General features: G+C 33.5%; 1 protein-coding gene across 3 annotated transcripts in view; it reads right to left on the bottom strand.

Moving 5' to 3' along the window:
- Positions 1–694: 694 nt before the first annotated feature.
- The window catches only part of LOC118738726 (serine/threonine-protein kinase tricornered), a 94,087-nt gene continuing 67,904 nt past the window's right edge, over positions 695–26,877 (bottom strand). For 2 of the 3 annotated variants that reach the window (XM_036469656.1, XM_036469657.1), the window contains exons 3-6: positions 3,313–3,522; positions 3,140–3,246; positions 2,585–3,069; positions 695–2,528 (exon numbers count right to left, since the gene is read on the bottom strand). In XM_036469656.1, coding sequence (XP_036325549.1) covers positions 2,413–2,528; positions 2,585–3,069; positions 3,140–3,246; positions 3,313–3,522 — 918 coding nt within the window. In that variant the 3' untranslated portion in view covers positions 695–2,412. The remainder of the gene's footprint in view (positions 2,529–2,584; positions 3,070–3,139; positions 3,247–3,312; positions 3,523–26,877) is intronic. The other variant, XM_036469658.1, reaches the window with a different exon arrangement.

Here is a 26,877-nt window from a genome sequence, read left to right as displayed (position 1 = left end):
GTTGTTGGCGGCGGCGTGTGGGTGGTGATGCGGTTGTGTGTGTTTTGTGGTCTGTAGCAGTTGTGGTGTGGTCTATTGTGTTATGTTGTTGTGCTGCGGTGTTTGTGTGGGACTGCTCAGGTGGACTGGAGTTAGCCGTGGAGGCTGCGCTGTTTGAGCCACAAAAGACGTGGTCCACTACCGATGTGTCCGTAGTCCTGAGTAGACTCTGAGGTGACTCCACCCCTCGCAAGCATTGCACTTGACTGAGGTGGAGTTGTGGTGTAGTCGTCTCTGGCATACGCAGCAGGTGTAGGTTTCTGGCCCCTGGGTTTGACTCGATGCCAGCCCTGAGTAGAAGAAAACGTAGCGAATGTAGCCCTATGGACGTACAACTTTTGAGGGATTTCGCCGACCTAAACGGGGTTAGATCGCCGAAACAACAGCCCTTTGTCGGGTAAAACCCGAGTCATTCCGGTGCGTAGAACCGGCTGTCGTGGGAATGGGAAATATTTCCTCATCTGATACGCTTTAAGATGCATAAACCTAAAGGTAAATTTTATAAGAAATTAAACTGACAATTTATTAAAACTGGTATGAGCCCCCGAAATTCGGGTGAATGCAGTAAAGAAATACTTACTAATATTAAAAATTTAAATTTAATTATATAATAAAACGTGATATTCATAAATACATTTCAGTATTTAGCTCAAGATTTCAGTATTTAGCTCAATATTTATTTAAAAACTTCGTTAAAGACAACAACTGATCTTGTATTGCTAGAGACCTGATAACTTTAAGTTCTTAAACGACCTTACTCTACTCAAAGCTTCGTACAGTAGACCGTAAGAAAATAGTCATCTTTAATGTATAGTTCAACCTTTCACAATATCCTTCTTAAGGGCTTTATTGGTCGTAATCTGAAACGCAATAACAACTGAAAATTGGCAACGTGTATGGTGAACGGCATTTAATCAGGCAGGTTCTGCAATTCACTTCCGAGTGAATCTCAAACCCTGCCAATTTGAATTCAAAGCGAAGTTTATTGAAATTCAGTCGAAAGTGAATTGCAGAACCAGCCTGAATATCACACTTTTAAACTAAGCCTTTTTTAACCCTTGCAGTAAAAAATTCAACCACTGATAAAAATTTTAAAATATGTACACTCGCTAATTTTGGATCGTTCATTTCGAAAAACACATCAATATATTTATAAAAATAAAAACTTTGAGCTTTGCCGTCATTCAGGGTCCTTTAAATTGGTCAGTGATATAATTTTTGCTTTCGTGAAATATATTTCAAAACTATGAATAATATCTAACACCTTTTCCGAAACTCAATTCGACGAAAAATTTGTTAATATTTTTCAATAGAGTATATTGCCCACACGACTTTTCTGCCACTTTTTACTCTTGTGACAAACACGGTCAACTGCAACTGCAGCTTGCACTTTAATTTGATATATAGCCTAATTTTGTAGCTGCTACAGATCGCCCTTAGTCGTATGATTGAGCAATTATATATATGTAGATGATTACCGTTAAGTCGAGTTTCGCTCATGTGGAGCGCAGCCAAGTTTTTACCCTTCTTAGGGCCGTTTTCTCAAGTAACGTGTAACTTTAAAGCTCCCTTTATATTTAAAGGTTGCATTAAAATTTATGATTGTGTCTAAAGTAAAGCATTCTACTATCCGTTTTAAATTAGTTTACAACCAAGAAATACGCATACGTCATAAACCGATTTTAGAAATGCTTAACTTTAGACATAGCTTTACTTTTAATCCAACTTTTAAATATTACCTGAACTTTAAACTTAAAGGTTACTTCAGAAAACGGTCTTTAGTGTGCTAAACTACCTTTCAATTGTGCAAGTTTGTAAGTACACGGCAGAGCTAAGTGAAGTTGTAAGGCACATTTTACTCCCGGGTAAAGAATTTTGCTTTCAGAGACCATTTCTTAGTTTTGTATACCTTCATGGAAGGTAAAATTCAAAGGTTAGGAGGGGGAGGCTTGGGGCGCGGTGCCTCGAGCCCCTGCCCCTAGGTAGCGACGCCCATGAATAGTTATATGCACTAATTTGCATACGACTATAAATTGCAAATTGAAGAAAGCAATGCAACAATTATTCAAGAAAAAACTTAGACGTGCCTGGAAACTATCTTTTAAAATTTGGCGAGTGGACATTTTTCAACAAAACTTACTTTAAGTAGATTTGAAAATGATCATCACAAACCCACACACCATACTTACATTTGCAAATGATTAAATATGGGACAACAATAAATAGTTAATAAAGTTAATTATGCACACTGGTTATTACTTTTTCTAATTTAACTCAATAAATATAATCTTAAATTATTCATGTTCGATATAAAATCATTGAATCAAGTTTCATAAAGCATTTCTACGGAGCAATGACGGGATAGCAACAACTTCACTCTAAATTTCGAACTTCAAAGCGCTTAAATGTGTAGTTTATGAACACCCAGTCCTTGGCTATTTCGCTGCCTTGAGGTATAGGGGCTGATGCTGTAAATATACAAACAAGAACTGTACATGCCAATAGAAATAAACCTATATTAAAGTGCTTGTACACATAAACATACGTATTTCGAGCGAAACATCAGGGAATTCATCAAAGTTGGACGTATCATCAATTGATCGCACATCGACGGGAATGGCCGCAGGACGCTCGCGGATATGTTCCCAATCCACTCCTCTGAAGAATGGCACTGATTTTACATCTTCTAAACCACGTTGTGAGCCTAAACGACGGTCGGCCTCGCAGCAGAATTTGACAATTGTATCTTTCGCTTCTTCGGATATTGGGATTTCGGGCGGGAATATCAATGTTTCTCGCCAGTTCATCACTTTCCGGTATGTATCTTGAGGATTGTCCGAACAAAATGGTGGGTATCCCATCAGCATTTCGTACATTATTACACCTAAAGACCACCAGTCACACGCAGGCCCATAACCAGTCTGTAAAAATACTTCTGGGGCAATGTAATCAGGTGTTCCAACTGTACTGTAGGCCAAAGCTCGGCGATTACGTTTCCACGACTCTGCTCGCCGTTTTGAATCCATTGGGCTAGGAAGTAAAAACGATAAAGTATAAAATTTTGAATTACTGAAACAAATCGGAGGAAAAATATGCTTACCTAGCACATGTTCCAATGAAATCGGATGGCTTGGCTTGTGAAAGGTCCCGGTAAAAGTCGGTACGATGCGACTTTTTCAAACCCGTGCATAGTCCAAAATCAGAAAGCTACAAATTTATTGGTAAAGAGGGAACTGGAATTTAAATGCATTTAAATATTTGTATCATATTTACCTTCAAGTGTCCACGCGAGTCAAGTAGTAGGTTATCGGGTTTTATATCCCTATGAATGAAGCCTAATTTATGAATCGAATCTATGGCCAAGGCCGTTTCACTAATGTAGAACTGTGTGCATTCTTCCGAGAGAGTGTCCTTTTTCATTAGAAGCGTCATCATATCGCCACCCGGTAAGAACTCCATTATTAAATACAAATTGACGGGATCCTTTGTAGAGATATTTTCAAAAAAAGAAAACAAAAACTTTATGTAGTACGTGCATTCAATCAGCGATGGGGGTAGTGCTCTAAATTTTCAGTTTCCACTAATAGTTAGTGATAGCGCAAACTTTTTAATTACTACTTTTGGTGTTTAGTGGTGAATTGCAAAATATCAGCCTCACTATACAATAGTGATAGTGAAATGAAAAAAAATCACTAAAATTAATAGTAGAATAGTGAAAAAAAGTATTCAGCCTAGTGCAACATTTTTTTCTTCACTAAAACTTTTAGTGTAAAAAAATCCAACACAATTTTTTTTTGGAATACAGAATTTTTTCAGTAAATTGAAAAATTGAGTTTTAAAGTTTATCGCATATGAGAGTAAAACTGCATTAAAAAGGCAAAACTAAATAGGATGAAACAGTATGTATGTAATAAAAAATAACACAAATTATTAGTTATGAAAACAATTTAAAAAAGTGCATCCTAATAATTAATTGCTTAATTTTTTGTTTGCTTTATTTACCAAATATTCTCACTTTATTTTTAAAAAGCAATATGTAGTTGGTGTATCATCATTTATGTATGTGGGGTCCACAATCCTATCATCGCTGTCAAAATCTAAATTTTCCATTTTGAGTATTTATTTTAAAATACCACTATTTTATTCGATAAATTAATTTTCCGAAAGTTAAAGAACAGATCACTCTTCAATTTTTCTATTTTCGCATTACATATTTTGTAAATTTACACTTTTGGTAAATTAGGATAGTCAGCAAAAAATTCTCAAAAATCAACTTAGCTAAAATATAAGCCACATTTTAATACAAAATTAACAAACAAATTTTAGCATTTTAAACATTGCTTACATTAACAAAAAAAAGCCGTATGCTCAATTTTGTGAGTAACAGTATGTTGCTCTCACAGCCTCAAAACTATGAGCATCATTCATGACAACCGATCTTAAGTTATGATGTTACACATTTACATACATATCGTCGTTTAAAGTACAAAACCGCATATCGTGATTCTGCAAAACCGCGTAACTGACATTGGCTGCCAAAAATTGGATTTGCTCACACAAGCTCTTGGCTCAATCCTTATCCATTCGTCCTGAAATATACTAGGTAGATATGCGATTTCTTTATAAAAAAGAGAACCATTTTAAAATATGAGTGTTTTTACGCTCTAGAACATAATTTCTACAACTTCACATACGCGGTATTGCATTTTGCTGATACGCGGTTTTGCACTTTAAACGACGATATGTATGTATGTACATATGTATATGCGGCGTATAATTTGCTGGGTCGAAAATTTTCATCAGCATTACTTTTTGAAAGTTTAGTGAAAATATTTTTCTTCCAGCTTTATGTTGAGAATTCTAAAATTTTTTCACTATTTGAGTGTAGTGTAGATTTGTTCTCTATCAGTTAATTTAGTTATAGTGAAGCAAAATAGCACTATCACTAATGGATTTAGGGGTAGTGAAGAAATTTTCAACTATCGTTAAGCTGGTGATAAATATTGAAAAATCCCATTCTTTTCCGAATATATTTAGTGCTTAGTACACTCAAAATTTATTGCACTACCCCCAACTCTGCATTCAATTAGCTATTTATATGGGGTATTCACAACGGTTACGTATTGTTGTATGTCGTAACCAGTGCACGGACTTTACCACTTTCTTGGTAGATCTACCAACTTTTTAGCTGTATTTTATTTTCTGCCATTTTACCAAACTAATTTTATAAAGAAATTTGAATTGCGGAGTAATTGTTTGTTTTATTTTAAAATGTGGCGAGAATGAAGGCATCTTTGATCGAATCAAATTCGAATGGAAATTTTCTTTACAGCTTTTGGTTACGAGTTCGCTTTTTCAGTTCAAAATGTATTTGAGAGAAAACGGCTGCCATTTTGCTTCGTTCGTTTCGAATCGTATTTCATTCGATCACGGATGTCATGATTCGGGTCTATTTTTATGTATTACATATTTATGCGGTTTTTTGCATGTTTTATTATTTTATAAAGAAATACAATTTATTCCAAGGCGAATTCATATAATAAGGTGACAGCAGAAGTTCAAAAACAAAAATGCCACTAACAAATTTTACGCAAAAATACATTAAGAATTACAACAAATATATCATTTTGATATTAAGAACCCCCCAGGCGAAAATCCAGCTGCTTTGTTAGTACCATCTTTCGCTTTAATTTATTCTAAATGAATAAAAACTATCTAATATTGGCTCTTAAAAAAGTTTATGTAAGTAAAATCTACCAATATTAATTTTCTCGAAGTCCGTGCACTGGTCGTAACCCAGTAGATAATTTCAGGAGTTAAAAGGCCTTCCGAAAGGCCTTATTGAGATTCAAAGGGCCTTCCACTCAACATTCCTTTCTCCCTTTTTTTTTCTGGAGCGGCACAAATTGGAAGGGGTCTTCTTTCGCTACGCATGGAAGGCCTTCCTGAAGAGCTTTTATCGGACGTATTTCAAAAGGCCTTTTGGAGGTTTTTTTAAGTTGCTCCTTTAATTAAAATCTTTGAAGTATTTGCTTAAGGTTGATATCAAATACACTAACCAGAATATGTTTCCGTACAGCGTTTTTTTTTTTTATATTTGCAATGTTTTTTGTAATACATTTTTTTCGTTAATTTTTAATATAAATATAGTTCGTTCTGCATCAAATGGCATACAAAGCAGGGACCGCAAATACCGATTATTTTTGAAATTTCAACTCAAAAAACCTCACTGAAGGAGACATGCTACGTGCATAAGGAGTAAACAAATATATTTCTTATTACTCGGAATACCTTCAGCGGCACTGATTTTTATTTTTAAACTTTTAGTTATAAAAATCAAGTTTAATCATTATTATTTTTAATTTAATTTTTTACTCAGAAAATAATCGTTATGTATTGAGTTTTATTTTTGGCTCGGAAAATAACACTATGCGACAGTCAAAATTGGGATGGGATGAAACCAACGGGAAATATTATATCGGTCAAAAACAAGTTATACGTGGCCCACTAGTCCGATTTTGCTCAAACAAATTTAAAAAAATTAAAAATTACAATTCCTTTAATCTGTTAATATAACGTTTTTCTATATACTCAACAGTTTTGCCGGTAAAAATAAATGTATGAATTCATAAAAAATCCAAAACGGAAAAAAGTGTCACGTAAAGTCACATAACCTATGAACAAAATGAGACATACATCATGAAAATCAAGGTATGCGTTTCGCTTTTATTCAAAATTAAGTAAAGGTATGAATTTCAAAAATTTGGTTTTTTCCGTTGGCTACCTGCATGATTTTTTTACACAAATTGCCCCCACATTTATGAGTGGTCATGTTTTAGAACGTTTCGAAAAATTTAAAACGCACACGAATCAGGTATATAGCCACCCTTAAAAGATGCGCCAATTCATAAGTAGGTGTTCATTGATCGATTTTTGTCATTCAACAAGTGTCGCGTAAAGTACGATTTTTTTAAAGTGACGAAAAAGTAATAAAAGTATAAAACCGAAATGAGTGCAAATTGCCCAGAAAATATCAATTTATTTTGTTACGTTTGTGGCAAAAGAGCTTTTTCAACAAATACTGCATTACTCACTGAGCAACTGGAGCGCGCTTTTAAACTTTATTTTGATTCCGAAATAATTCGCGGCGTTTCGTGGGTCCCAGACAAAATTTGTAAAACGTGCTACAATGGTCTTAACATGTGGATCCAAGGGAAACGCAGTTCACTTCGTTTTGGTGTACCAATGATTTGGACTGATCCAGAAGAGCACAATTCTTACAACTGTTACGCTTGCGCAAACAAAATATGTGGAGTAAATCGTAAAGGCCTTAAACGAAGAGTTTACATATCTGTTAAAAGTGCACAAATACCTCTACCGCATTCTTTTTCTATTGAAACAATGCATCACCATCTCGAATACTTCAGCAAGCAGCTAGCCTCAGAGTCGGATGAACATGGCGAGCGCTTCCATCAAGTTTCAATGCCAATGGAAACGCGATATAAAGGCAAAAGGCTCGATTCGCTGGTGGCTGAAATTTGTTGGTGGTCGCAAAAGACGTACGATCCCGACAATGAAGATGAAGAAGAAGAATATACAATGGGAGTTTCCTCCGAGGGTAAGTCACAAAAATGAAGTTAACTGACTGATTAAAAACAATTGATTTTTTCCAGATGAAGACAGATCCTCATCCGATACGGACTCTGAACAAGTGGGCGAACCACCACGCAAGAAAGTAAAGGGCGCAAACAAACGAAAATAAGTTTTGCGTTCATCGATTTTTATAACCTATGTATCTATGTAATAACCTAATAATTACCTGTAATAATTTTTAATTTTACGTGTTAATAATAAATAATATATAATAAATATTATCCAAATTCATTGAAACATAAAATCAATATTCTTGTAAAAATGAGATACCTTCACTTAATTGTGAATAAAAGCGAAACGCGTCCATCGATTTTCATGATCTATGTCTCATTTTGCTTAAAGGTTATGTGACTTTGCGTGAAAGTAATACGACTTGCTTTTTTCCGTTTTGGATTTTTTATGAATTTAAAAAATAAAAAAATTTAATATTTTAGGCAAAAAATATATTTTTTCTTCATACATTTATTTTTACCGGAAAACTGTTGATTATATAGAAAAACGTTATATGAACAGATTAAAGGAATTGTAATTTTTAATTTTTTTAAATTTGTTTGAGCAAAATCGGACTAGTGGTTCTCGAGTTATGTCAAAAAAAAGACCACCAAAGGTGACAATTTCCCCTATATGATAGTTACTAACTTCAAATCGATATATCTCGATTCCTAGACGTGACCCAGCGAAACGCCGGGACACGTATAACTTCTTTTTTACCGATATAACTTTCCCCGGTAGTTTGAACCCTTCCCGATCACTGACCCCTACAATTTGTCTCACAGTGTAATCGTTGCCTTTTAAGTTTTATATGTTGCTCGGAAAAAAATGGTTATTTTTTTAGTTTTATTCTTTGCTCGGAAAATAATCGTTACGTTTTAAGTTTAATTTTTCGCACGGAAAATAATGGTTATTTTTTGAGTTTTATTTTTTGCTCGGAAAATAATCGTTACGTTTTAAGCTTTATTTTTTGCTCGGAAAATAATCGTTATTTCTTGAGTTTTATTTTTGCTCAGAAAATAAAACTTAATTTTTGCGTATGCGTATGCACATGCGTGAATAGACAGGGGGCGGCTGCATTGGAATTTTAACGCCACTGTGGAGTGGGTAATGAAAATACAGAGAGCAAGATACAAGGGCAGAAACAAAGACAAGGGCAACGACGAAACCACAGACACTCACAACCTATATTGAAGGATCAAGTTAATGTACATTAGGTAAAATGATTCATTTGGCTGTGCGAAAGTCCAATTTCGTAAGGGCAGTTTTACATTATTTTTTGTTGCCATTCTGTAGGGAATACTCCAAAATAATAGAAACTTTACTTAGTTTTTGTAAAATAAAAAACACCGTTGGACAGCAATAAACCAAAGTTACACTTTCAAAACGTTATTGCCACGTTGTTTGCGCAACCGGTTTTTTTGTAAGTTTCAAGCGCGTTTCTTTTGTAAAGTTCAAATAATTAAAGGAAAAGTTTAAATGGAAAACAAAACTATAATTGAGAACTTATGTCCCAATTTAAAAAAGTGACTTTTTATCACTTGTTTGCAAAAAAAAATACTTACTTGCATAACCTCAAAAATTGTATGATATATTTCCATATATGATTTTACGTAAGCCTTTACAATTTTGCTAACTTTCGGCAAAAAAATGGAAACGGAAATGAATAAATTAAGATGTAATTAGTTTTCGTAAGTTTTCAAGAAAACGGTTTTTTTCTGGGATATTATGCTATTACAAAAGACGAGTTGTTTGAAATTTGGCTGATTAGATGTTCGAAAAAAAGAAAAGCTTTTTTGGTTGTAACCCATGTTGAAAAAAATTTGTTGCTGCTGATATTTGCGAAAGTTCCATGAAACTCTTGAAACGGGTCCTTTTTGCAATTATTTATCAAAGAAAGATGAATATTAGGAAAACAATTTGGAAAGGATGCTAAAATATTTAGATCTGAAAACATAGCGTTTCTTGCTGATGAAGTCCTTTCGAAATCAAAAAGCCAACTGTGTCGATCATCAGCCGGCTTCTAAATTTCGGTATCGCTAAAATGCTGAAATAGGAAAGCTAAAATTTTTCCGAATTTTAGCTATCTCCAAAAGTTGCGGTTCTGTCCTCCCTCTCACTAAAAATAGCTTAGCCTAAATTTTTTGGTGATAAATAATCCAATTTAGTGGTGATAAATACTGAAAATGGAAGTATGTGATAGAAATAAAAATAGCAGCCTCAATTTGGATTACATTTCATCTCCTGTAGCGTAGCCGTGGCTATGTTACAAATACACTTGCGCCGATTCGCAAAGACCATTGATGGGCAGTCTTCGCAAAAAGGCAAATCCTTGAGAGAATTTACGGATTGAAATTTCGAAATTTTTACTAGAGCTTTGAACATTCGTTTCAAAAACATTCGTATTCTTTGCCAGAGATTTTTGGTAAATGTGTCACAAAGCAGCATTTGCATTCTGAATATAAATAATATCGGTGGAGAATTTGGGAATACTGAAACCTCAAGTGAAAATTAAGTGGTTTATGAAGACTAACTGCTTTAGGAATCTCCCTTCAAGGCATATCTGCGAGCCATGTAGCAGAGTTGTGAAAAATGCATTAATTTTTTAATGCATTAATAGTATTTAAACCAATAATGTTAATGTAAAAAATTAATGCATTAATTTTGGAAATATAATGCAAATGAAAACTTCAATGCATTAATCTGAAAAATGTAATGCTAATGAAATTGTTTTTTCATTAAATTATCCAAGCTAATGCTATTGGAAAAATTTTAATGCACTAAAATGTTGAATACTTTTGCTCGTTTGCATTATTAAAAACCATTAAATTTTTTTTCTAGTGAAATATAATAACCTCTTTTGGAAGGACTTGGAGTACTTACTGATAGTTTTTTCAGCTTCATTATATTATGTGTATTTGTAAAAAAATTTTTCTAAACATTGTTAGATGTTTTATGAAAATAAAAGCCAATGTGCATGCAACTCAGGGCACTTATGTAGATTTTTATGATGATTGTTGATGCATACCGATTACATGCAATAGCATTCATTTAAAAATTTTAATGTTAATACAAAAAAAATCATTAGCATTAGATGAAGATTTGTTCCCCTTTCGCATTTTAGGCACTCTGTAATGCGTAAACGAAAGCCAAACTGCTTCTTCTAGCGCAATTTGCGTTCGATGGCTGTAGGGATGCATCGATATTTTTCTGCATCCCTACAGCTATCGGAGGCAAATTGCGCTAGAAGAAAGTTTGGCTTTCGTTTACGCATTACAGAGTGCCTAAAATGCGAAAGGAAACATCGATGTTTGCTATTCGATGCATCAACTTTTGTGTGCAATGTACACTGTACATGTTAAAATTATATTGTATGGTTTCAAACTCTTTGCTCTAGTAACTATTCTAAATGTGTAAATTTTACTATTTATGCACTATTAGAATATACATTCTATTAATATTATGCAAAAGGTATGAGTTATTTGTACTAATAAATTGCGAATTTATTAATAGAAACGCTTAGTGCCAAACAACCATCTACGAAATGATATTAATTGATATGATATTGAGACTCTTAAAACCTTTTGAATTTTGGGCATATTTTAAACAGCAATTTTCAAAGTTTTTTCACATAGCTTATAAACATAGTGAAATAATATAAAGTGCTTATTTCAAAGCAAAATTAGAGTTTGTCATTTTCGCTTTTTTGAATTCTGGCATTTACCTTTGGTTTTGTTGCACACCTCCGGCCGATTTCGGCCAAAGTCACCATCCTGATGGACTTAAAACATCAGTACTGCAACGTTATGTGTGCTTTTGCACAAGCGACAAGAATTTCATAAACTTCATAAGTTCTCACTCAAAAGGGTGTCAAATGAAAGAAAAAATTATGATAATAAATTACCTAATAAGTGTACCTAAATAGAATCTCATTAGTTGCGTTCCAGATGCTTCACGAATTGCAGGTTTTTACAGGAAGTCGTTCCAGGTGACCACCTCCCATAAGGTTTATTAATGGAGAAAACAGCTGTTCCTGCAAATCGTGAATTTCGTGAATATCGTGAAGCATCTGGAACGCAACTATTGCTAACTGGCACACTTTATATTATTATACTATGCTTATTGTCGCCACTACAGTACCTTCCGAAAATTTTTTCGAAAGCTTCTCAAAATAGCAAAACCCACTGGGATTTGTAACTATTTGAATACATTTAACCATGAGTTAATACTTAAACATTTATCGAAGCTCCGATTGTCTCATTTTCTTGTTGTATATTTTTAATTGAAAGTAACTGTTGATATATTCATTTGATGCATCGAAAATATTGTTTTTATACGATATATCGATATGAACCGATGCTATATTTCGATGTATCAAATGGAAAAAAACATCGATGTATTTTTTTGACTTGCATCCCTAGATAGCTGTTCGCTTTCGCAATCTACAAACTACCTTTAATAAAGAAAGATTTTAAAAATCTTTTGAACCAATATGATATAATATTTTATTTTGTAAGCAGCGATGGCAAAACTATATGATTTTCGTTATTTATTTCACGAATATACATACATAATTAGGATTCAATATCAAAATTTTTACGCATTTTTTTTATAATGGCTTTAATTTAATAACTTATATTATATTAAGTATACCACGCTCGAATAATTATAAAACATTTTTAATAGGTACATATGTACATACTAGAGATGCCAAAATATGAGGAAAATTGTGATCCCGGGATTTATACCGGGATTCACATTGGGCCTCATGCATAAAAGTGAGCTCAGACTCAATTTTTGCCCTGATAGAGTGAGCTCAAGCTCAAGAATTTGTATTGAAAATCGAGTCGGAGCTTAAGTGCACTTTTTCTGCATGAGGCCTATTGAGTCATAACTTTTATGAATATGAGAAAAAATTCAATATCTGAAAGCATTTAAACATGCCATGAAATAAAACTATTTAAAATTTACGATAAACTAATTGTAAAACTCACATATCGCTAGCTTAGAGTGAAAAGTTTCTAGAGAGGCTAGATGAATTAAAAATGCATCGTTTCGAAAAGGGTAAAGGTCCATGTTTTATGTTTTCTCGTTTATATTCAATGAAAGGAAAATTTGCTAATTCCAAAAAAAGCTCCGAAAATTCGAAAAGGCCATAACAGTTCGAAATCTTTTAATGAAGATTGAATCCCTACGATTCGTAGGAGTTTTGCTTTCCTTTAAACAGGCAAAATGTTGTATTCAAAGTTTTGCAAAATACTTTAAAAAAATGGCAATAAAAGTTTTTTCCTCTCCTGTACAATTTTTAATTTGGGACTTAGCAACTTTGCACTCTAAGCTAGCGATAATATTTATTCAATCAGACAAATTTTAAAGTAAAACATTTTTAAAATTGGATTTAAAAAACCATGTGATTGAGGAACGTATACATCACAAATAACAATGTGAACACCAGGTACTTTTGAATGTTATGATTAATAAAAAAAAATTTAACAAATATATACAAAAACATGTTCATTCATAAAGAAATGGCGAGTGGCAATTTTTTTTTTAATTTTTATTCGCAATTTAATCGAAGTTGTGAGGGTATACGAGTCAAACGGATCTCAGAATCGGATTCAGCGGGTCGAAATACATGTTGGTAGGTGGGTCTGGTTAAAAACACACACCCCTTTTTTGTGCCGGTGTTGTTATTATTGCACTTAAAATGTTTTCGTAAGAGCTGCAAAGCATTCAAAGCGGAGTCTTCTAATCTTGACCTGAAGTTGTTACATACAAAACCTACTGATGAAAAACATAAACGGGATTTTACAAAAATCATACTTCTGAATTCATAAACAAGTTCTTACGCACTCCGCACAACGCCTACTCATAGTAGTGCAATTGTTTCGGCATACTAAGGTATGAAGCTTTTATGCCGAACAAATGTATTTCAATGAAGCTCTGTACATTACGATTCATAATCACGTTTTCGCATTATCATAAAATCTGCATGAATCAAAGCGCCCAACATTGTAAGGCGCTTGCCGTTTTGTTTACTTTTTGTGTTGGAAATAAAAATTATTCGTCATTGCAATAGGAAGTAATTTAAAATGAATTATGTCGTGCTAAACTTCGCGCAAACAATAAGCGTGCATGCAATATTTTACTGCAGAAATATTTTTAGAAGAGTTGAGAAAGAACCGCCAGAAAATTTGTTATGTGTAGAATGTGTTTATTAACTGGTGACATGTGCAGGGCGCGCAAGTGTGCAGAAGTCGAGTCGTAATGCATTCGTGTTGGCATGAAGAAACGATCACTTACTATCAATTCAATATTTCAAATTTTTCGGGATCACGGAATTTGCTTGAAATAATCTTCGGGATCTCAAAAGATCCCGGGATCCCGGGATTGGCATCTCTAATATATACATACAATAGGCGCGTTTTATTTGACAGAAGTGTAAGCTATTTGTGTGGAAGATTTAACCAACGTAATTAAATAGGCGTATGAAAATCTATCTTGGCTTGTATATTGAACTAACTACAGACATTGCCATTCGATGTCAAAAAGCTTTCTGCTTCAGTCAATCAGAAAGGGGCTAAAGCTTTCATTTGACACGACGTTCAAAAATGTATATCACTGATGGGCATCGCCTTGCCCGCGGGCAAAGCTCTTTTAAGCTTCCTATACATTTTGTATAGGCGCGTGCACAGTAAAAGCTCTCTCTGCTCACCGCTGATTTATATGTATTCACAAAAATATTCAGCCCTATTCTGCATTTCGACTCGAATCGAAATTTTCTCCGTTTGGCAACTTTGGTATTCTGCGTTCCGTTTCCTTTCGATCAATCTTCGAAATTTACGATTATACCTATTCTACATTTCGATCGTAGTTCCGTTTTTCTAAGTTGCAAATTTGTTGACGGATAACGTTTCAATCGTTATTTTCGTGGGTTTAAATAATAAAATTTTATAAAAAATTTAAGTAAAATATACTATGCATGATTGTAAAAGTCATCATAAACGAATTTTCTCGATTTCTGTGTTTTCGCGAGCGGTAATACGGGCAATACGAAAAAATTGGCTCAAATAATGGCAACCAAAAGGTATATTGCCCGACGTTTTCAAAGTGGAAGTCCAGGCGTTTTTGTTTACATTATCTATAAATAAGACTGTGAAATGCACTGAATTCAATTTATTCTTTTTATATAAAATTAATCGATGTATGCACATAGATACATACATACATAAAATGTGAAGTTACATAAAAAAGATGCTTTTATTATTGCACTCGTTTTTACTAACTTTTTAAAAAGAGGTGCGTATGTTGTCTCGAATTCGATTTGCTATGGAAAGATAAGCTTTGTTCTTCCCCTCCTCCTGAAGGCTTTTAAAATGGGATTCATTTGCGTTCAAATCTTCCACTCTGTAGCAAATGCAAATGTTGTGGACTGCTCAAACAGCGTTTATAATTTCACTGACTTTAATCGATGAGTAATACAGTTCAAGATGAATTCCTTATGACTCTTCACTCATCTAAAAAAGATCAAACATGTCCCTAAATCTCCGCCTTTCAACTTCCGCATCAGCAATCTGGGACTCGTTCTTCTCTTCAAGCAATAACGCCGCGGCTATGGATTTCATTCTTATAATTATGTATCCACGTAAATTTTATTTTTAAATTACAGTGATGCTAGGTATATTTAGTTATTTTAAAATATTTACAAACTTTAACTTCATGTGCTGCTATAGTTTGGTGGCAAATATTTCTTTGTTTTGTTTCGATTTCACACATTCCTAGGCAAACAGCTAATTTCGAAAGATGTTTTCTGTCTTCCTCTTCTTCTTTCGTTTCGATCGTAACGCAGAATACCTAAGTTCGATTCCAGCGGAGCGGAATGCGGGAACGTAATCGAAATGCAGAATAGGGCTGATTAATAATTAAAAAAATATCAAAATCGTATGCATGTCCGCTTTCCGCAAAAGAGCCCAACGCAATAATTAGCCCGCAGAGATATGTGCATACAATGCATAAGAACTAAGCATTTTTAAGTCTCTAAAGGCAGTGTCACACGGTTGGGCGTTTGCCCAAAATTTTGTGCAAATCGTATCCCGATCGTGTGAATGCACAAATATTTTTCTCTATCCCAACCTCGACAAACAATTTGTACAAATTTCTCAATAGAAGTTCGCTGTGACTACAAAGAAATTGTGGTCCGGATTTTTTCATTTTGTTAACAAAACGACTGAATTCGAATACTTAAATTTTTTTACTTGCAGTGAAATCATTTTCAGCCAGCATAGGAAATAATCTAATTCGTTTTCTTCTTCTTCTTATTTGGCGCTGTAACCGCGTAACCGATTTTGGCCGAGTTCAACAAAGTATGCCAGTCGTTTCTTTTCTGTGACAACTGGCGCCAATTGGAAATGCCAAGTGAAGCCAAGTCCTTCTCCACCTGGTATTTCCATCTCAGTGGGGGCCTTCCTCTTCCTCTGCTACCACCTCTCAGAGCTGGAGCGTCGGTGTCCATTCGAACGACACGACCAAGCCAGCGGAGCCACTGTATTTTAACACGCTGCACTATGTCCATGTCGTTGTTAAGCTCATACAGCTCATCGTTCCATAGTCTGCGGTACTCGTTTTATTTGACCAATATTTAGCTATTAGCTTGTGATGGTTAAAGGAAACACGCCTAATATGTACTTTTTGCATACGTCAACAAATACCAGAATGAGAGAGCAAGACGAACTCGACAAGAAAAAGAGGAAGCATCGAACAAAAGGCAGTATTGCCATGTTTTGAATTTGAAAAAGCACCAAATTTTTATTGGTGTATTTTATGGACTTTATATGCATACATAATTTTATTGTAAGGATGCCGATCCAAATGAATAAAAATCAATGTTCTTGCATTAAAAAATGTTTTTTTTTTTTGGAAAAATAAAAACGCAGGTCTATTCCCCATTCTGCATTCAGGGGTAAATTTCCACCTTTCTATCGTTTTTCGACTGGGAGATATGCATTTCCAAACTTGACAAATTTTAACAAAAAACTTTTTTTTTCAAAACTGAGAAATTCAAATGTGCAATTCAAACTGTTACTGTAAGAAAGCGGTATTATATTTCGTCATTTTGTTTTTTCCATTACTTAAAATGAAGTTTATTTATTCTTTTGGTGTATTTTGTTTGAAATTATGTGTTTTAAAAAAATTATGATTAAAAAAAAAAACTAAACTAACCTCTGTTTTTTGCAAGTGTAATTTTCAAAACCACTATTTTTTTAAAAGCGCAAAGAGCTTTTAAACTTGGCAGTACTGCAATAAAGTATGTTCCTTCCTTACTAAGAATCCGGGTTCAAAACCAAAAGCACTTTGCGCATTTTTAAAGAAATTGGTTTTAAAAATGTCACTTTGATTTTAATTAAACACAAAAACATATACTTCTGGTTAAGTTTGATTCTGTTTCATTTCGAACTTAAAGTGTTTATTATTTTGAGGTTGCTCAGTGAATAAAAAGCGGATTTAGTTCTAACAAGGACTTTAGAATCTTTAGTGAGAAGCGGATTTAATTCGAACAAGGACTTCAAAAACTTTAGAGAGACCTATAGTAGGAAAACGGGTCGCGATGGCAATTTAGGAGACGTTTTTAATAGATTGCTAGTTTCATTAGACCCTCTGACCCTTGTTGCCAGAGTTACTTAGTAGAACTTGTAGCGAATAATATTAGTTTAACGGAACGTGGATGGGATTTAGAATCCGACTATGAGGAATAAGTGTCACAGTTTTTATTATATAGTGCTGAACATAACTATAAGGCACCCACATATTGACTAGTTTTAACTATTTTTTTTATAAAAATATAGTTTATTTAAAAAAAAATCGAATAAGCTGAGTTTCAAACTTCGTAAAAATATCGATTTTTTTGATTAGATATTTAAAAAAGATTTTGAGTGCAAGTTTGAAGTAGCTAGGACATACCGTTGATTTTTGGCAAGTTTTTTGGTGAAGATGTCGCTCATTTTCTCCGTATAAAATAATCATCGAACGTCCTTCGTATGGAAATACGTATATCCTAGCTATTTCAAACTTGCACTTTAATGTACTACAATTAAATGGGTTACAAATCTTCATACTCAAAATCCTTTTAATAGTGCGTATCATAACTATACGAGACCCACATATTGAAATGTTTTAACTATTTATTTGATTAACCGACTTTAAAAAAGGAGGAGGTTATCAGTTCGTCGGAACTTTGTTTTTTTTTTATGTATGTTACCGCATAACTTTGGGCCACGTTAACCGATTTCGATAATTGCTTTTTCATCGGAAAGGTGGTGCATCAAGGGTGGTCCCATACTAATACTTTAGATCCGATAATTGAACCATGAGGAAATTAACGACAATCTTAAATTTTTATATGAGAATTTAATTTTGATTTTTGCTTAAAAATTACTTCTTTTTATTTTATTTTAATTATTTTTTTTATTAAAATATAGCTGATCTTTTAATTAAGTAATGTTTTTAATTAGATACATTGCTTACTTTTCGATATTTTGTATAATAACATAATGGGGCATATTCATAGTCGAATCAAAGACGAAACTAAAAACAATTTCGACTTTTTTGACAAATTTTTCTAAAAAAGTGTTTTCAGAGAGCTGAAACTATTTTTACTTTCATCTTCGTTTTGACCATGCATTTGTCCCATTATGTTTTACATTAAAACGTAAATTTTTGTATCTAGTATTTCTTATCTTTTACTATCTAACTGATCTCTATATAAATGACTTCACCTGTTTCACGCTCTTTCCTAGTGATTACAAAAAATACACACTTTGTTACTGTTATTACATTTTATCGCTTTTAACTTAGTTTAAGTATTGCGAATTCATTGATAAAGCTATCCTCAAATCGAAAGGACTCGTTCTTCCTGATTATATTGTAACCTAAACTTATATATTTTTAATAAAATTAGCTGGGGAAATACTCTATAAAAAATTGGTCACTAATGGGTTAAAATATGGTCATCGATGCGTTAAGTCAAAGTCGTAAATGGGTAAATTATTCATAATTTGCACAATAATAAAATCAAATTAACTTAACAAAAGATATTACAAAAAACTGGGTTACCAATGGGTTAATGCATGATCAATAATGGGTTAAGACGACAAAAATTTACTCTTAAAATATAATGGAAAGAAAATGATTTCAGAATTTTGAGCACCCGCTTACTGTGCAACGGTCGATTTCTTCCGGCATGACTGAAGGTGCTGTCACATATTTTGTTGTTGCCTATGATTGTAACTGTGCCATGATTTTGTTTAAATTTTTGTAAAGTTGCTTACCACACTTACGATTGCTACAAATTTTGCTTCCATTTTTTTAAGATTTTCAAATTTGGTGACTTCAAACTAAAAACGCACCAAGCACCAAACTCAAAATTTTTTACGTTTTGAGTACCCACTAAATTTTATGCGAAAAGCATCAAGTTGGCAACAGTGAATGTAAACAAAAGTATTGTGTGACGTCAGAGAATGGGTGGATGCTGGAAAATCGACGAAGAGAGGGTTAGCGTTCCGAGAATGGCGCCACCTCCATTTTCTGCATCGTGGTATATACATACATATGTATGAACGTACGTACATATGTGCAGCGTGGCGACGAATAATAAATGAACTTTTCTCTCAAAGTTTACACCGCTGGAAAATGTAAATAAGGATTAAAATTTAAAAACTAATTAATACAACTAAAGTAAAATCTATGGAAAATTATCAAGAAAATACTTTTTACGCAAAATCTATAGAGGACCCTTTTATTTCTCAAAAAAAAACCTGGGCAACAGTTATTCGTCGCCACGCTCTATATGCACATACGTTCTTTCAATTTGTATTGCGAATGACAAAAGTATCAAATCAAAATTTTTTATCAAGTGCATGCTGCGTATGCTAGACAACATACAATCAGGCGCATAATTTAAACAAATTGTTTAGCTTAAAGTATAGGGTAAGATAACACTTAAAGTATGCAATGAAAGTTATTTACTTCCATTTACTTTTATATATCAGTAATGCCTACAAAAAGTAAATATGATTGCGATACCATTGCGATAGTGATAGAGAGTGCGGTGTATAACAGACGTTGTAAAGAGGGAGGAATCTTGCTGACTCAGAAAACTTTTGTTTATAATTCGCATGACAACTCGAACTATCAAATCCATAACTTATTATTAGCTCCGTTTTCATAATGGGTTCATTGTACTTCTTAATGCGACTTTCTATGACTTCACTTTGCAACTCAATAATTCGTTGAACATTGTGTTTCAACAAGTTCTTCAAGGGTACTTCCGCAACATTTCCAGAAACTATTATGCCGTCCGGTCTACATTTGCTTTTTGCAATCGCAACGCCTATATATGCAGGATATATATTGCTATTTCTTATTTTATTTTCTCTTCGCATATTCAAGTACTACTCTTTCGTAAATACATTTTCCAGTAAAAACGCTAAGGCTTCATTAATAGAAAAGGGAATAACCTTTTTTTCTTTACTAAACACCCCTTTTTTCAACTGTACGATTTGGACTCGTGACGCAGTGCTTAAGAATCGTAGCTATGTGTGAATTTCCATTCTTACGCGCTGAAGTGCTGGCTGCCACAACCATCAAATCACTATTGCTTCCAGTTTGCTTACATAACTCCGAAGCTTCGCTTCTCTTTCCCCAAAGACTCCTATCATTGAAAGGAACCTTTGGGCGACCACCTTTTGAATTTGATAGCGTTTATGTGCCCTCAATAGTTATCTCGCCTCTTAACCAATCGGAAAATGTCTTTTTAAATATATACGAGTTTCTACTGACCTTTTCCCATTTTTTGTTGATATTCTTGGCTATAGCCTTAGGTTTTTTAATAAAAAAATCTTTGTAAATGTCAGAAATTTTCGGATTTCCTAAATTTTTCGTTTGCTTTCGTTTCGTTTTAACAATATTAAAAATAAAAAATTTTAATTAGAAGTCGGTCGCTCTTTGAGCCAAGAAGCAAATTTTATACTTAAGATCGTCTCAGTTATTTCGTTTGAGTGTGGTATTGAAAAAAAAACAAAATTACATATTTTTTCAAACTGTGGAAACGTACCACTATTTAAAGACTTCATCCAAAATTCCTCATGGCTTAAATTACTTTTTTCAACTGCGCAAAAACTTTGAATGGCTAAGAATTCGCTAAAAAAGGAATATCTAACACAACGAGATGTCTTATATGCAAAATTCTTTTACAATTTCAGATAATTTGAGAACAAAGAACTGTAAGTTGTAGTCTCTACACAAGTGACGTCAGCCCCCTTTTTAAATAAATTATCCTCCTCTGGTATGTACGTATAGACCTGGCGATATGCCCATAAAATCATTGCCCTTTTTATTGTATTAATTCCTTGCGCATATCAAACATTATCTGAAATATGTCAACTGTAGTTAAATTACTTTCTTTTTACTTTTTAGATTACGGTTTAAGGAATTCCAGCGTTATGTAAAAACCTAAAAAACAATCCTAAAGTATTTTGTTTGTGTAATACAAACAAAATACATGGGGAAAAACCCTATTACAAATTTGTATGCTCAGAATTTAAAATTCAGTACAAATCAGTACAAACTTTGAAAAATCAGGACATTAGCGTACTGATTGAAGAAATTAATAAAATCAGAACGAGAGTTGAAAAATCAGTACTGTACTGATAAAATCAGTACTGTACTGATAAAATCAGTACGTCTGGCAACCGTTCTGCGGATATTGCAGACAGAATTGTCGCAGCACGAACAGCCATTAAGCTAAGAGAAACCGGGTCCTATTGTGACATAAAAAAGAAAAATAAGACGTTTCTCTGTGGGATTTAGTAGATAGTATTTTGAGTCTTAACTTGAAGCAAATTAATAGTTTTGCTAACGAATTAAACAGAATATTAGATCTTATTTTTGTCAGTGATAACTTGAATTACCGAATTTGCGACTGTATTAACCCAATTACAGCTACGGATAAACATCATATTCCACTAGTTACAAAGTTAGACTTTTATTGTTTTTCCGCTATTAAGGACAACAAATTGTCATTTAATTACTCATTATGCGATTTTTTTAGTTTTAATGAACTATTGGCGAACATTAACTGGGATGATTTGTCTACTAACCTAGACACTGCATACTGTTTTTCTATATTTAAGTCAATCTTATATGAACTCTGCCTGGATAAAATACCGGTTAAAAAGAAAAAGCCGTATAAATTGCCCTGGTATTCAAAAGACTTAAAAAAGCTAAAAAACCTTAAAAACAAATTCTATAAAAAATTTAAAACTTCAAGAAATCAAGTTTACTTCGTTAAGTATCAGCATTTCTTAGAGAAGTTTGATTCTTTAAATAAGACTATTTATAGTAACTATGTTCGTGACACTGAGTTGAATATTAAATCTAACCCCAAATTGTTCTGGAACTACGTAAAATCTAAAGCTGGGATCACAAGATTTGTACATTTGGCTAAAAATTTGTCAAATTCATAGACAAATCATGTGAACGCTAAATTACATTTGTCATTTATCAGAAAAGCCAAATATTTGCCTTCTGTTGGCAAATGAAAAACAACCCTGGTGGCCAAATCGTGTGAACGCAATGCTGCTACATAAGCCAAATAAAAATTAAGCAAATGACCAAATATCTGATTTGCCACTTGATGACAAATGCCAGTGACAAATATACAAATATTGTTGAGCGGTATTGCCATTTCGTGCTTGTGAACCTTTATATTTTCCAATTTTGGTAAAATTTTAATATTTAATATAATATTCGTATCCGAAAACTACCGAAAAATATCACGTTATTTGAAAACAATAATTTTAAAATATTTGCTCAAGCTGAACATTTGAAAACATTTACATATACGTATTCGACAGTAGCTGAGTGTGCAGAGAAGCGTGCGACTATTTTTAAGCTTTCATGAGGTCCCAGGTTCTTATGCCGGCAGACGAACATATTAAAAAGTATTTATAAAAGTATAATTAATTTCTGAGTATAATTAACTATGAAAAAGCACATGTGAAGTTCAGAATGAGAAATTTCAGAAAACCAACCGGAAAAGTATTCGTTTCACAATCCTTCGTGGCACTTTACTATTCACCTTTCTTTCAGTTTTCGGATCTCTTTCAGCAGTTTTTGCTGGCTATACAGATATACATACATGCATATCGTCGTATAAAGTACAAAACCATGTATCGTCATTCTGCAAAATCGCGTAACTGACATTTGCTGCCAAAAATTGGATTTGCTTACAGAAGCTGTTGGCTAAATCCTTATCCTTTCGTCCTGAAATATACTATCCAGAAATGCGATTGCTTTATAAAAAAGACAACCATTTTGATATATGGGTGTTTTTACTCTCTAGAAAATAATTTTTGCAACCTCACATACGCGGTTTTGCCTTTTTGTTGATACGCGGTTTTGTACTTTAAACGACGATATACAGATTATTAAAGACGATCTAAATTACACTGTGTGACAAAAAAATTTATATAGTTTTTTCGAGGTTCACACTTGTAGGTCTATTCAAGCAGTAAAATCTGCATACTCAGAATTTTAAATACAGCCTCCAAATCTGGGCTTAAGGTCAAAAACCGCGTTTTTCAAAGGGTGACGCACTGGTATACTTGCTCGCAACTTTATTTCTGTTTACTCGGTGAAAAATACGTATATATGTATGTGATTCAAGATTAGACATTTCGCTTTGCTTACTGGCCGTCTCCACAGGATAAAATTTATTGCTGCCCAGCTGCCATTTTGGTCGCTAGATATAAATTATATCAGTGGCAATATTTGAGTGGGCTTTTTATATCTTGATATAAGCATTTGTAAGATAGCTTCGAAAACGTATTTTTGCCGGATTTAATCGCTTAAAAAATTTAGAAAGTAGGCTATTTTACATCCAAATACATAATTACAAATGTTTTAACAGGAAACAGCTAAATTTTTGCTTTTATATTAAAATTATAATGATGTGTCAGCCACGAAGTTTTCATGCAAATGAAAATGTAACTGTCAAACTACCAAATTGCCGGCAATAGATGGCAAGATATAAGCTCTGATATATATTGGTCTCGAAGAGCAATGAGCGGTTTCCATTGGCAAATTATATTCTGACATATGTATCAAGATATAAACTTTATCCTGTGGAGACGGGCAGTTAAGAAATGGCAAAGGAATCAGTGATCGGACTTAAAAAAAATTTGTGTGGTAGACTCTGGAAAAAAAATTTGGTAGATCTCAGGTTTTGGATCAAACTTTGTACAAAAATTAAAAAAAATCTGCAAGGTTTCACCTAAATTGCAAACATTTTAATTAGAATCTAAAACAAAATTAATTTTAGTTCAATAAAGTGCAACATTGAAGTTGATAAAAATTGCGTTGAGCTTTGGCAATTTTTTTCTTTGACAGTTTCGAACATATTTTGAAAGATTTCTGCAACCTTGCGGAGTGCTGCAAGCTTTTCTTTTTATCACATCACGATGTAGCGAACAAATGTGGCTCGTTCCAGAAATGCTACTTGGGATTTGCCGATTTTGACAATTCTCAAGTAAAAGTAAACAACGCTTTAGAAATTTTAGATGCACCGAAATTTGCTAATCCTTTTACAAAAATCGCCGGTTTTTATCATTTTCGCTATTAATTCTTTTTATAAATCATATATTTTGCAATTTAACACAATAAAACAACGTTTGATGTAGAAAAATTTAATATTGAGAATATTTAATATTTTACAGTTTATTTTATCCTCCCATTCTGCCTGTTGTTAGTGTTTAGTGTTGGACAATTTTTGCTCTTAAAATTAAGAAAATTATGTTGAGCAAAAATAAAACTACTCAAAAACGCGAATATGTGGTAGATTTCATACATACATAGGGTGGCCATTCTCAAGACAAATTAACCATTTATAAATGGTTGTAAACAACGAAATGTTTTCTCTTAAATTTCATATGTAAGTATTTTTCATCGGGCAAAGAGAAATAAAGTTACGAGCAAGTATATGCTTCAACCTATGAAAAACGCGTTTTTACCTCCCTTCTATTAGCTCGGGATGTAACTATGTAATATTGATGCGCCTAAAAGATGCAGCGATTTCTATTCTCAAGTTACATACCTGATGACAGTACGAATGGAAATTATAATAGCGAGGTTTTAGTTTTTTAAATTATGATTTTTTTAGCCCAGATTTTGAGGGTGTATTCAAAATTCTGAGTACCTGTGCGTATATATTATTTTTGTTTATTTCACTTCAAATCTCACGAAATCATAAATGCAAAAGTATGGTTGACACCGGATCAGCTGTTTAAGTATTTATGACCAAATGGTTAAATCGTGTGAATGAATGTGGACAATATTTGTCACTTTACTGCTGTGCGCAAATGTGTGCCAAATCATTTGGATCTTTGGCAGCCAAATCATCTGATCGCAAGACAAATCATTTGTACATCGCTATCCAAATTCGCAAATGTGGACAAATCTAAATTTGGCATTTTGTGTACAAATGTACAAATCGTGTGATCCCTGCTTAAGAAAGGATGCTCCAGCTTACCCACAGGAATATTTCATGGTGATAAAGCTGCGGAGGCGCCAAGTGATGCGGCAAATTTGTTTGCTGAATATTTTGGGTCGAATTTCGTTCAGAATGACGTTACATCCCTGCAGTGAAAAATTATCAATTGTTAAAACTAACCAACTTATAGTTAGCTTTTTGGCGAGATTTCGATTAATACCTCACTTTTAATTAGCTATGACAAAACCAACTTAAAGTGAATTGTAAAGTCGTGCAGGAGTCATGCAGACGCAATCGGGAGTTGGTTTTCTTTACAAGTTTCTATTAAATATCCTCATACAAAAATTACTTTCAATACACTTTTTTTCTGTACTTCGCAGATTCTTTTTCATATTCAGGACAAATAAAAGGAAGATAGAAATTTTATACTATCATTTTGAAGTTATGTCTGACGGTGTTCGAATATGGGGCCACCCAGAGCAGAATATGTAAACATATATGAAATGTAATAAAATAAAGTAAATAAATAAGTAAATAAAAAAGTAAAAAAACAAAAAATATTTTGTTTTTCTTATTGATATTTTATGTCCAAAAGTAGTTAGTTACAAGTTAGTTGACATGTAATGCAGAGGTTTCCAGGTCTGACTTTTTTGCGGCCATCGCCCCACAAAAGTAGTTAGCTTTTTTCGAACAAAATACACAGTTAATAGTTAGCACTAGTGTTCGCGTAAACAGACTAAAGTTAGGTATGAGCTAACGTCACTCCCTGCAGGGATCTGCAGAATTGTCTGCTAATATCTCCTCGTCTCTCAATTTTGGCTCATTAAGTCTCTCATCTGAAGACATAATAATGGTATAATTAAACTAAGACCCTCTATACATGTGGATGTTGATGGCCTATCTGCAACTTTAATCAAAAATTGTCCAGCATTAGTTTATGCCTTGAAGTTAATTTTTAACAAATCATTATCTTCAGGTACTTTTATTGATGATTGGAAGCTTACGACGGTAATGCCCGTTTTTAAAAATGGTAACAGAAGTGACGTACGTAATTATAGACCTATTTCCAAGCTTTCCGCTATTTCGAAAATCTTTGAACACACAGTCAATGCCGAATTGAATTTTGCAGTTAAATCTATTATCTCCCCATATCAGCATGGGTTTGTCGCTGGTAGATCTACTGTCTCCAACCTCGCTGTTTTCAGTGAATATTGTTTCGAGTCTTTTTCGTTAGGTTTTCAAGTTGACTGTATTTATACAGACTTCTCAAAAGCGTTTGACAGAGGGTCACATAGTATATTAATTCAAAAGCTTGCTTGCATTGGCTTTCATTCTATATTCCTGCGTTGGTTGGAGTCGTACTTGTGTAACAGACGGTGTGTAGTCTCAATTAACGAGCCTACTTCTAGCCCGTTCGTTCCATCTTCTGGAGTGCCACAGGGTAATGTCTTAGGTCCACTTCTTTTTATACTTTTCATCAATGACATTAGTAGCTGTTTTTCTTTTGCAAAATTTCTGCTTTATGCGGGCGATTTAAAAGTTTTCTCTGTAATGAAAAACACATCTGATGCAATTAGGCTCCAAGATGATATTGATAAGCTTCATTTGTGGTGTCTGAAGTCACGCCTTTCCTTGAACATTAGTAAATGTTT

Source organism: Rhagoletis pomonella, unplaced genomic scaffold, assembly GCF_013731165.1.
Source record: "Rhagoletis pomonella isolate Grant_MI unplaced genomic scaffold, Rhpom_1.0 Rhpom_scaffold_00005, whole genome shotgun sequence".
In the NCBI taxonomy this organism is placed as follows: Eukaryota; Metazoa; Arthropoda; class Insecta; order Diptera; family Tephritidae; genus Rhagoletis; species Rhagoletis pomonella.
This window is presented reverse-complemented; position numbering and strand designations above follow the sequence as displayed.